At 37.0% G+C, this 12,473-nt stretch overlaps 1 protein-coding gene across 1 annotated transcript; it reads left to right on the forward strand.

Annotated features, from left to right (window-relative positions):
- Positions 1-6,102: 6,102 nt before the first annotated feature.
- Positions 6,103-10,994, forward strand: LOC123543700 (uncharacterized). The gene is made up of 3 exons (XM_045329773.2): positions 6,103-6,608; positions 7,546-7,695; positions 9,500-10,994. The coding sequence occupies exons 1-3, from the start codon at positions 6,389-6,391 to the stop codon at positions 9,703-9,705; spliced, it is 576 nt and encodes a 191-aa protein (XP_045185708.1). The 5' UTR covers positions 6,103-6,388; the 3' UTR covers positions 9,706-10,994.
- Positions 10,995-12,473: the final 1,479 nt, after the last annotated feature.

Genomic DNA, 12,473 nt, shown 5'->3' on the forward strand with positions numbered 1-12,473 from the left:
TAGTGACCAGACTTACATGGAAGAGCTCTGCGAGGATATCAGAGGACTACACAAGCAGTATCCAAGATCCACCATTTGGGTTGCAGGAGATGCAAATCTACCAGACATTGACTGGAGCAACAACACAGTCACGGGGTCCAACTACAACCACGCCCTTAATGAATTATTCCTGAACACCATGTATGACACCAGCTCAGAACAAACTGTCAGTTTCCCAACGCGGGGATACAACACACTGCACGTTTTTCTAACGAACAGACCCTCTCTTGTAAGCAAGACCAAACCCATGCCAGGCCCTAGTGACCACGACATAGTATTCACCGAGGCAAAAGTCCTTGCTCCAAGGAAGAAGTCAATGAAAGAGGAAGATACTTTTCTGGACACGGGCCAACCTACCGGAAATGAAATCAAATACCAAATGATTCTCGGATTCATTCAAAACTTCACACAACATTGATTCTGGCATTAATCAACTCTGGAACGAATTTCAACCTTTTGTACCAACATAATTGACAGCGATATTCCATCGAAGATGTCATCTGCCCGTTTCCACCAACCCTGGATCACCCAGAAGATCAAGCGTCTCTCACGTAAGAAGAAGAGAGACCACCGGAGAGCCAAGAAGAGCGGAAACACAGAGGACATACAACGCTACAAACAACTCCAGAAGGAAGTCCAGTATGAGAGCAGACAAGCCCGTAGCACCTACGTCAACGACATGGTTTCACTTGAGTCTGGTAAAGCCAACCCCAAAAAACTCTACACATATATTAACAGCCAGAAATGTGATAGCAGTGGTGTTCCCCTACTGAAAAAAAAGATGGGATTGCATACAGTGATGCCCAAACCAAATCCACCATCTAGAACGATCAATTTTGTGACGTATTTACCAAAGAAGACCTGTCCAACATGCCGTCTATGGCTGGCAGCCCGAGTCCTCAAATGAAATCGTTCACCATACATGGGGGAGGAGTACTTAAGCTACTAAAGAATCTTAATCCACACAAGGCCCAGGGTCCAGATGCCATCCCATCCCGTTGGCTCAAGGCATGTGCAGTTGAGATCACTCCAGCACTCACCCTAATATTTCAAGCCTCCCTACACCAGGGAGAGGCACCAGGTGATTGGAAAAAGGCCCTTATCACGCCAATCTTCAAGAAAGGAGACAAAAGCAACCCAGCGAACTACAGGCCGAACTCCCTTACATCCGTTTGTTGCAAAGTAATGGGACATATTATCCACAGTCAGGTCATGCAACATCTTGATGCCCACAACATACTATCAGATGCCCAGCACAGATTTCGGAAATGACGATCCTGCGATAGCCAGCTGATAGTCGCACTCCAAGACCTAGCATCAGGAATCGATGAAGGGGAACAGATAGACGCCATCTTGCTGGACTTCAGCAAGGCCTTTGACAAGGTCCCGCATCAGCGCCAGCCCCTAAACTGCGCCACTATGGTATCCACAACAACACCCCGAGATGGATACAGAGCTTTCTGTCCAACAGAACACAGAAGGTCATCGTTGAAGGGCAACAGTCAAGTTCAGCTGATGTCTCCTCGTGTGTCCCCTGGGAACTGTACTGAGGCCCCAGTTGTTCCTCGTGTACATTAACGAACTACCGCAGAAAGTCTCATCCACATCACGCCTGTTTGCCGACGACAGCCTCCTGTATCGGAAGATCCGCACTGTCCAGGACATACTGTTACTACAAGAAGACCTTGATCGGCTACAGCAGTGGGAATCCGAATGGCAGATGTCATTTAACCCTACCAAATGCGAAGTCATACGTATCTCCAGGAAAAGAAATTTCATCAACGCCTCCTATTCCATCCATGGCCATAACCTGAACTTCACCAAAACCGGAAAATACCTTGGAGTGACCATAGCAGACAACCTGACCTGGAATGCCCACATAGAAGACAAGAAGAATGGCCAACAACACCCTAGGCTTTCTACGCAGAAACCTGATCAGGTGCCCTAGAAACAGCAAGGCCCAGTGCTACACCAGCCTGGTCAAGCCTATACTGGTATATGGCTCGCCAGCCTGGGACCCGCATACCAGCAAGAACATCACCCAGCTGAAAGGGGTACAGCGTAGAGCAGCTCGATTTGTTATGGGCGACTACAGAACCACCAGTAGCACCAGTTGAATGATACAGAAACTCGGCTTGGACACGCTACAGCAGCGGCGGACCGATGCAAAGCTGGTTATGATGTACCGGATTACCAACGACTTAGTTGCCATTCCCCGGAATACATATCTTCACCCAGTAGCACTGTCCATCCGTGGCCATAACCAGAAGCACATGCTACCCTTCTGCAGAACTGACGTGTACCGCCACTCGTTCTTCCCTGCTGGCATCCGGTTGTGGAACCAGCTCCCAGAGTCCATCGCGACCGCCCAGACCTTGGAGTCCTTCAAGGCAGGCTGGGGTACCCGGACTCCACTTGACACCCAAACTGGTTGTTTTTATCAGCTTTTAACTTTTTTACTTGCACGCCGCGCCTCAAAACGGCATTGTACAGTCACACATGCGATGATGCTCCAGAGAAGGCCAAACATATTATTGGAAGAAAAAGAAGCTTGGATAAATAAATATATGCATTACCATATCCCACCCACCTAATATACTACGATCTCTTCAAGCGATCTAACCTGCACATATATTCCGTTGACAGAACACCTGTGGTCTGTCACTCTCAATTTATAGGTAAAAATTTTCTCTTTTAATACAAACCATATGAAGCACACAAAAGATTACAATTATTATGTGATAGGTATTTATTCTGATGAAAGTTCACCTAATGCACCGGTAGATGTTCAAGAAGTCGACGCAGTCACTTTAAATTTGATTGTAAAATTGATGTTTTTGAAGTTTGAGTACAAATATATTGGAATTCTTTTCTAAATAACGGAATACATGGTTCTTACGTTAAAGTTAAAAAGCAAGTAGCGATACAATGAACCAAAGCTATGAAAAATTAAAGGCGATACTAATATGCAAAAGAACTTTTTTTTCTCTAAAACTGTGAACCTATCTGATTTTATTGCTGTGAAATTTGGAGCTATGGTAATGTGGATGTCATTGATAGAGTTCAATATTTAAAACACTACATTTTGATCAATGGAGAGACGGAGTGTTCAGCTACTGCGTGTTACTATTAAAACAATAATTGTATTTTTAGCTCCACTATTTGGAGAATAGGGGGGCTATTCTACTCGCCCCGGCGTCGGCGTCGGCATCGGCGTCGGCGTGACCCTTCTTGGTTAAAGTTTTTCGGCAAACTTTGTTTTTCTGTCATGTTTTTGTTACTGTTGCTTATATCTGACTGTAACTTCACATAAACATTGTCCAGTATACAAACAATGTATGTATATGGGCTGAGCCCATTATACTCAAGGTCAAGGTCACCAAGCTGTTATACTTAGGTTATTTTTAAGGTTAAAGTTTTTCGGCAACCTTTGTTTTTCTGTCATATCTTTGTTAATATTGCTTATATCTTATTGTAACTTCACATAAACATTGTCCAGTGTACAAACAAAGTGTATATAGGGGCTGAGCCCATTATACCCAAGGTCAAGGTCACCAAGGTGTTATAACTAGGTTATTTTTAAGATTAAAGTTTTTCGGCAACCTTTGTTTTTTTTTGTCATATCTTTGTTATCATTGCTTATATGTTACTGTAACTTCACATAAACATTGTCCAGCATACAAACAAAGTATGTAAAGGGGCCGGGCCCATTTTGTCCAAGGTCAAGGTCACCAAGGTGTTACACTTAGGTTATTTTTAAGGTTAAAGTTTTTCGGCAACCTTTGTTTTTCTGTCATATCTTTGTTACTATTGCTTATGTCTTACTGTAAGTTCACATAACCATTGCCCAGCATACAAACAAAGAATGTTCAGGGGCTGGGCCCATTATACCCAAGGTCAAGGTCACAAAGTTGTTATACTTGGAATTATTTTCATGTTAATTTTTTTCGAAAGCTTCGTTTATAGACATATCTTTGGTACTTTAAAAGATAATGACTTGAAATTAAAAATATTTCTTTATCATCATCATCTGCATATGTGGTTACAAACCCCATAACTGTAATTGTATTTTTGACAGAATAATGCCCCTTTTCTACTTAAACTTTTTTTCGCAATCTTCGCTTTTTGGATATTACTTTAATGCAATATAAGATAAAGAAACTTAAAATGTATCTTTATCATCATCATCTGCATGTGTGGTAACAATCCCCATAACTCTGTTTAGTATTTTTGACCAAATTATGCCCCTTTTATACTTAAATTGTTTAACAAACTTCGTTTTCTGGACATAACTTTGGTACTATATAAGATAATGACTTGAAACTCAAAATATATCTTAACCATCATGATCTGCATGTGTTGTAACAATCTCAATAACTCTAATTTGTGTTCTTGACAGAATTATGCCCCTTGGTGTATCTTCCTTTTAAAGTAGAGGTCTCTTATTGAGACATAAATTCATTTTTCTGTCAAATCCCCGAATAGTGGAGCGCGCTGTCTTACGGACAGCTCTTGTGGAACAAACTATCAAGTTGTATCAGTACCGTTGTGTCCTGAAGTCTTATCTATGTTTGGGAAACGCATGTATTTCCTAATATGAAATGACTGACTAGTTTCAAACAGAAAAAACTATAGCCTCAACAGTAATGTTTGAATATATGATTAAATTTAGAATAAGAAGCCATAAATTTGGTTTAAACATATTTATTCATCTATTTAGTATCGCATAGCATATAACAGTTAAATAGTTTTACACATAGTATTAAACATATTTATTCATCTATTTAGTATCGCATAGCATATAACAGTTAAACAGTCTTACTGCAGTACACATAGTATACACAAGTGGATTGAATTGAAAGAATTCTCTCCAAATTCAGACTTAATATTGGAACAAGATTTAGCAATCTAAAACAAATTGGACAAAATAAGACTGTATGATGGAGTTGTTTTTGCATATGTATAACTTATATTTGCATATGTATAACGGAAATGAAAGCTAGTGATATTGTTCAGTAGATATAGGTTTAGTACATTTAGAAGAAAGCGGTAGGGAGCGACTTATGAATGGATGCCTAATGTTACTTTTGGATACTTTCTTTCGCCTCAGACAAACCTACTCGATTTTTCAATGTAGTGGTAAACTGCGAGAAATGTTCTTTCTTTGTCCAGTAAATATAGGTTTTAGGTGATGTAGGCCTTCAAGAAAGCGGTAGGGAACGACTTGGGGATGGATGCCTGATCGTTACTTATTTCTTTCGTCTCAGTCAACCCCCCCCCCCCCCCCCCCCCCCCCTGCCCCCCATTCCCCCATAGACTTCCATCATAACATTATGGCGAGTACGACCTTCTATATAACGAAACTGTATATCTAATCACATGTTTTGCAAGAACTAACTTAGTGTCACTAAAATATCGGACGAAAACCACCATGTTATCGCAGAATATACAGAGCTTGATTTCCTTCTTTGTTTATCTGGAAATCAAATCGAGCCATGTTAGAATTATTGATTTATTTAGTTCACACTGATGTAACATTTCTAAACTGTTGGTGGATGTAAAACTAATACTGGTGGTCGTGACCTTGTGGGATCCGATCCCACAACTTCAGGAGCGATAGCCTTACAAATGCAAATCAATGAACTATAACATGGCCTAGAATAAAGAAACAAGTACATTCGTTGTACATTTTTAAAGTTTGTTATCTTACAACTAAGAGTGCATATTATTTCCAGTGTGAAGATTTATAGCAAAACCACTTTTGAGTGAAAATTGTCATGCAGGGCTTCAACTTTGTGCACTCATCCAATCCTTTAGAATTTAAAAATGTGCTTACTTTAGAGGTGCAATGTGAACAAGCTTATCATCGATCATTCAAGTGTTATTTATTTTCGAAGTCACTATATCGACGCAATAACGCAATAAATTGTCGCTGAAGAACTTTAAATATTATCCACCCATATTTAAATTGAAATGATATTTTTGCAACTTCATCAATGTTAACTGTTTACATTAGTTACTGTTGTAGCAACCTGCAGCCGGTATATAAATCTTGACAAACAAACGCCACATCTTAACGGCGTTACTCCCCGGTTAATGAGGTAGATCATTTGCACATGCTATTAACATTGAAAGCAATAAAAATCAGAATAAATTATAGTTTTGATAAAACAATTTCGCTGTGAAAGTCTTTGCTAAAACTATAACGATTGTTGTACTTAAAGATTTTTTCCAACTATAAAAATCTTGATAGAAACTATTCAAACGCTCGGAAAAATAAAGAGCATTTGGTAAATAAAGGTAAACGGACAGTGTTGGCTGGAGGATTATCATATAAGTAATTTGCAAAATGGGAGTAGTTGACGGATTTAAGGGTGCTGGGCTATTTGCTAAGATAGCCCTAGTATTGTTGCTAATAGCGACGCTGTTTGTGTGGATAGCCTACACGTGCACTGGCTGGGGAGAGGCAAAGTCTGGTGCTAATGATGGCACACACATTGGGCTGTGGCGTATATGCTCAGACAACAAATATACCCCTGGATGCTCTCAAACAGACGGCTGGGCAAACGGTAAGCTAAAAGTTATGAAGTCGAGTACACGATTTATCTGTAGACAAAAAGAAATTCGTAAACTCGACAGTATTTGTTTTTAAAATGACTTAAACATGCAAACAAATAAGGCACGTGAATGATGGAAAACTACAATTTTACATACAGGTGGGAAGAAAATACGAAATATAAAATCAAGGGTTTGATTTCAGTAAAATACTAACTGAAACAATACGAGTAAAATTCTAGTCCGTAATTCTCTACTTTTGATTCCGCTCACTACTTACTCAGCTTAGGGACTATTTTTTGCATACATTGGTACGTTGTAGCGAGTTCATGTTCATCTGCAAGTCCACAAGTCATATTGTAAAATATAGTGCAGTGTTTAGTGGGTGGTGACAGCTTCAGCACCCTGCATATTGAGGATGCTTGTATTACACGGTGCAATGTCAGGATACTCCTCTGTCTTTTAGTGAACCTAATGTATTAACTCTTGTTTGAAAGAGAGTAAGTGAATTTTAGGCGGAAGAGTGTAGGCTCGACTCAGGGCTTCCGGTTTTGCTCGGCTACTTACCATTGTATCACATACCCGGTCTACCAGCAAGCAGACGGCCCTACTCATATTGTTTTTCTTTTTGTACTATTTGTTGACTGCTGCCTGGAGCTAAATTTATTTCTTCAACTGTATTTAACAAAATGGATTTATATATACCGGGTACAATAGTTTAAGCATTCATATAGTTTAAAGTCTAATATGCCTTGGGAAATTTCGTATTTACTTCTATGAAGGTTTCCATATCATGCTGTGTTCCCTGGTATATATTTTGTGGTATAAAGTCTCTGAAATATCTGTTTAATCCGATACAAAACCATCGACCAGCATTCTAGTCTTAGACCATATCAAAATCTATATGATAGTATTCCAAGCCAATTTATAAAAGTTTGGCCTTTTTTTCAGATTGGTTTGCCGCCTGCCAGGCTTTGGTGACATTCGGATTCTTTGGTATAAATGTGGCATTGTTCCTCCTTATATTGTACATATTTGTACCCAGTTGTCAGAAGAATGGAGAAATTGCCATGGCAACAGCCATCATTTGCATTGTCACAGGTTGAATAGTTTATATGTTATAAAATGCTTTTAACGGACTCATAATGTTTTCGGATTTGAGTCTCTTTTATGTATTTTTGTTCGTTACTACAATCTTACACAAATTACATGTTAAATACTCTTTATATTAAAGTTAATTTACAACAGCGAAGTTTACAATGTGGTAATATTAAAATCTAAGATTACAAATGCTTGAACATGTTGGGTGTAAAAGTCATAAAATTAAGAAAGAAATAAAACGATTGTTGTGAACTCTTATCAAATCGTAAACAGATGTAAACAATGTTTTATTTATAACCGAATATAATGTGACATTGTGAAGTTCGCGCTGAATAATTTATTCACTGAACAGCGATAAAGTTAATTTCGAGGTCGTTAAGTGAACATAATTGATTCCGCTTGAAATCATGTCGATTCATTGAAATAATTACAAAAATGCTAGCACTGTGTGATAAAATCTGTAAAAGATCCCTTAGAAACATATAGAACACAAATTTTTGTTTTCTCGTTTCTATTTTGTATCCAACGCTCATCGGGACAAGCAAATATTTACTGTCGATTATTTATTTCATTTAAGCCCGGCAACATTTTAATTATTGCAAAATTATTCAAATATATTATAACGGTAAACATTGATTTGTATTCAACTTTGACTGTAGGCTCGCTTATATATGACATAAAGAAAGGCTGAATAAAACGGATGCTCTACCAAATCAATCGTTTTTATTCAACGACCGTTTAATAAATTCAGTCATTATTCACAGTGATGATCTTTTCATCATGCAAACACATCAAACTTTCTCTTTCAGTCCGACCAATATTTTTTATACTTAAAAATAATCCACTAGCGGCATTTATTTTTATTTTCATTTCCACGACGTCAAACATGCGATAAATAGAGGATATTTGTTTGTTTTGACAGAATATGGATTCTGTCTCACCGAGAAGTGAGGCAGCGGTATATATTTTCTGTATAATATACGAATATACGAATAATTCATTCAAGCATAAAACATTTATGACAATGTTTATAGCCTACACAAAAAGTATTTATGTTCAATCTCAGCACTGTACACAGACGTGCGCTAAAAAAATGAAAATGATGTGTTGTGACGTAGCAAAAACCCACACCAATTCACCTTTCAATTTATCCTTTGCAGCATAACTTTAAACCATTTTCGTCAAATCAAGAAATATACTTTATTCAGTTTTACGCCAAAAGCTAGAAAATAATGCAGTTGAAATAACTATCTATGTTACATACTTAGGCCTAAGATGATTTTTTTATTAACTATGTTAGAAAAGCGTAATGTTAGACCGGATAGAGCCAAATATGTTATCCTGTTTGAATAAAGTAGAGCTACTTCTTTTTATTATTATTATTATAACATAATGCATATAATTGCATAGATCGGCAAAGCAAGCCTTTGTCTCTCATAATAAATTAATGAGTGATATGCAGTGTGTAAAAATATATCTCTTTGACAAACACTGCTTCATCAGTTAACATAAAATAAAAGTATTAGTTTGACCAGAAATGTACGTTGTCAAACAATATTTATATAAGCTTTAGCCCGACGTAAGGCTACTCAGATAAGCGTTTATACTCCGAAATTGCGTTTATTCTCAGTGACAGTCGCTATATCCCGTATTGTGTCTACAACAACACAACGACATTTTGGTTAAAACATTCATATCGGGCGTGTGAGCACTTGCCCAGTGGAAATGCCGGAAACGCGTAAGTGTACGTACAGTTAGAAACCTATATACATGTATATCAATTTATAACTCTACTATATTTCAGGCGTTCTCTACCTAATCGGGGTCATTGTGTTTGCTGCAGAATTCAAAGATGATTTCATAGATCCTGGAGACTCGAACCCGGCCTGGGGAGATTACGAGCTCAGCTATTGCTTCGGACTATCTGTGATTGCTCTAATACTAGAAATAGTGGCTGGAGTTCTAGCTATACTTGACTCAAAGAAAGGAGGGACATCCCCTTCAGCATGATAGGTCGTTTTTTTATAGCAATAACTAATATTCACAATATAATAAATCTAGCCGTGACCTTCTTATTTTGTATATTGCAGCGACTCTGTGATAAAAACAAACACACAAAAATGTACTGTTTTTATTGGCGTAATAACTATCTAATATTTCTTTTTTGTGTTCGTGTGTTACGTAAACATGAAGATATTCTACAGGTCTGAATGATATATTTATTTGCATAATATTATTTTATGGTACCTATGTGTATGGTACACATGTTAAATGGTTGATTACCTATTGTTACATTCTTATTTCTTAATATAATATATGAGATGTTTCAAGATATATCTAACACATTTGGTAGTTTAATTTTATTGCAAGATAACATCAAGATGGTCATCATAACATAAAACATACAATTTTTCTTTAAAATAGATTTTTACAGTAAGTATCCATGAACGTTGCTTCCAATAACTTAACTTATTATTACCCAGCCTATCGTATTTATTTGGATTTGATACAAATTTCGTGCCTTTCCTATAATATAAAGATTTATCAAACATATTTACACTCTTTCCCTTGAGAGCGTATAATGTTAACCATGGCGTTTTGATGTTTCTCTTTTTTTTCAATCAATGTCATCAAACAAAGCGCCGTAATGGTCACAGGTACCAATAATTGTTAAACACCATTATGTCAAGAGAACAGTGTCATCTTCCACCATACGAGCAGCTCTAACAAAACAAACAAAACAAAACAAACAAAAAAAACCAAAAAAAAAACCAAAAAAAAACCAAAAAAACAAAAAAAAAAAACAATGTGCTTCTAGGTACCCGACAACTCTTTTTCTTAATGATCTTTTTTTTTTCATTCTCTAACATTGGCAGATCTTTCAAGTTTATTGTTCTAGACTGCATAAAGAACACACTTGACGGCGTATAGAAGCAGCATAATAGAACAACAAGTGTACCAATACTCACATTTAGGACAAGTTACTAAATAAATAAATAAATATAATTCCATAGATTATAAAAAATCTCTATCTATACACCAGTCTTAGTTAAAGGGACATTTTATCTAATACATACATTTTTGTTATTTACATATATGCACTTTTGGCCTTTATATCTATGCAAGACCTTTTCGTATTTCAAAATTAAGTGCGGAAAATCTGTGGTAGCAGCTATCTGTAACAATTATACGTGTAGTTTGTCTTTGAGAAGGATTCGCAGTACATGCATGTATATGTAATATATATAATTGTAATAGTATTTATATAAAAGCCATTTGATAATAAACCAATTGTTTTATGTGTCGTTCAATTTTTATATGATGCTTCAGATTTTATGAATATAACAGAATATTTGTTTACTATCATTTGTTGAATATGGCTTGCAAGAAAGAGATACCATCACTTAGTCTAAAGTGCGGACGAGAATATCCGCCAGATTTTATCGCTAAAACAGTTACCCAAACGTCGCCTATTCCCATCTACATCTGCAACCGCAACCAGTGAAAGAGTATAAGGATCTAACATGTCTGCCTGTGTATGACAGGATTTTCACTACCCGGAGACAGTGTGGAATATACCGATTTTGAATCGAATCCATGCACGATAACATCACATGTTTTTCTTAGTGCCTCAAATATTTTGGACGAAAAACATACGAACAGTGATACTTTATTAAGTAATTTTCGTGGGAATGAGATGACCCACTGTTTACATTGTTGGCATGGCGGGAGAAATTCGTTTGATAAAGTTTTTTTTTCAATACGCATAAAATGTAGCATTTTTTTAAAATGTATACAGTGATGTAATGAAATACTGTAAATGCAGAAAAATGTCAATTTTTTTAAAAATAATCACTTCTTGGGTTTGTTTACATGACTGGCCTATCAGAACGGACAAACATTACCTTATTCCCAGGGTTCTGCAATGCGAGTAACCAACTCGGTATGTGTAAATTAATCAAGACAGTTGTGCAATGTGACATTTCGTTTTAAACATGCTATTAATCAAATGAAATGCATATATAGCCCTAATATCACGTTGACGTGACGTCAACATAATATCGTTGTGATGATTTATTTGTTTGTTTGTTTTGTTGGGTTTAACGTCGCACCGACATAAGTATAGGCCGTATTTCCAGCTTTGATGGTGGAAGAATACGTCAGGTGCCCCTCAATGCATTATTTCATCACGAGCGGGCACCTGGGTAGAAACCACCGATCTTCCGTAAGCTGGATGGCTTCTTCACATGAAGAATTCAACGCCCCTGTGAGGCTCGAACCCACATCGATGAGGGGCAAGTGTGATGATTTAAATATTGCTAGTCATATTAGAATATATATGCCCTCGTGTGCGTTTAGTCGTGCTATATGTTATAACCACTTTAGTTCCGTCATTGCTGTTTAATAAGTGTATAATATTGAGTGAGCTAAACAAACTAAAATGAAACGGGTTTCAACTGTAAATAAAACATTTGGATTTAAAACCAGTACTGGTGTTATAATAGGCGTGGTTGAATGAACATTATCATGCATGGCTTCAACATTGTGCACTACATTCCACAAATCCAAAACAAATGGTGCAAACTGAACAGGCTAATAGATAATTCAAGTTATTTATTTGAAGTCACTATATCAACGCAATGAATTGTCGCTGAAGAAATTGAATTATTATAACCTATTGTTTTGAAATTGAAATTTTAATCAATGTTAACTGTTTGCGTCAGTTACTGCTGTAGCAACCAGCCGGTATATAAATCTTGACAAGAAAACAAAAACAC

The sequence above is a fragment of the Mercenaria mercenaria genome, chromosome 1 (genome assembly GCF_021730395.1).
Source record: "Mercenaria mercenaria strain notata chromosome 1, MADL_Memer_1, whole genome shotgun sequence".
Classification (NCBI taxonomy): Eukaryota; Metazoa; Mollusca; class Bivalvia; order Venerida; family Veneridae; genus Mercenaria; species Mercenaria mercenaria.

Bases quoted from the DNA above. Each gene is read 5' to 3' on its own strand.
- LOC123543700 (XM_045329773.2), top strand. From the start codon at position 6,389: ATGGGAGTAGTTGACGGATTTAAGGGTGCTGGGCTATTTGCTAAGATA. The intron at 6,609-7,545 runs GTAAGCTAAAAG...CCTTTTTTTCAG, and splicing joins AACAGACGGCTGGGCAAACG to ATTGGTTTGCCGCCTGCCAG. The intron at 7,696-9,499 runs GTTGAATAGTTT...ACTATATTTCAG, and splicing joins CATCATTTGCATTGTCACAG to GCGTTCTCTACCTAATCGGG.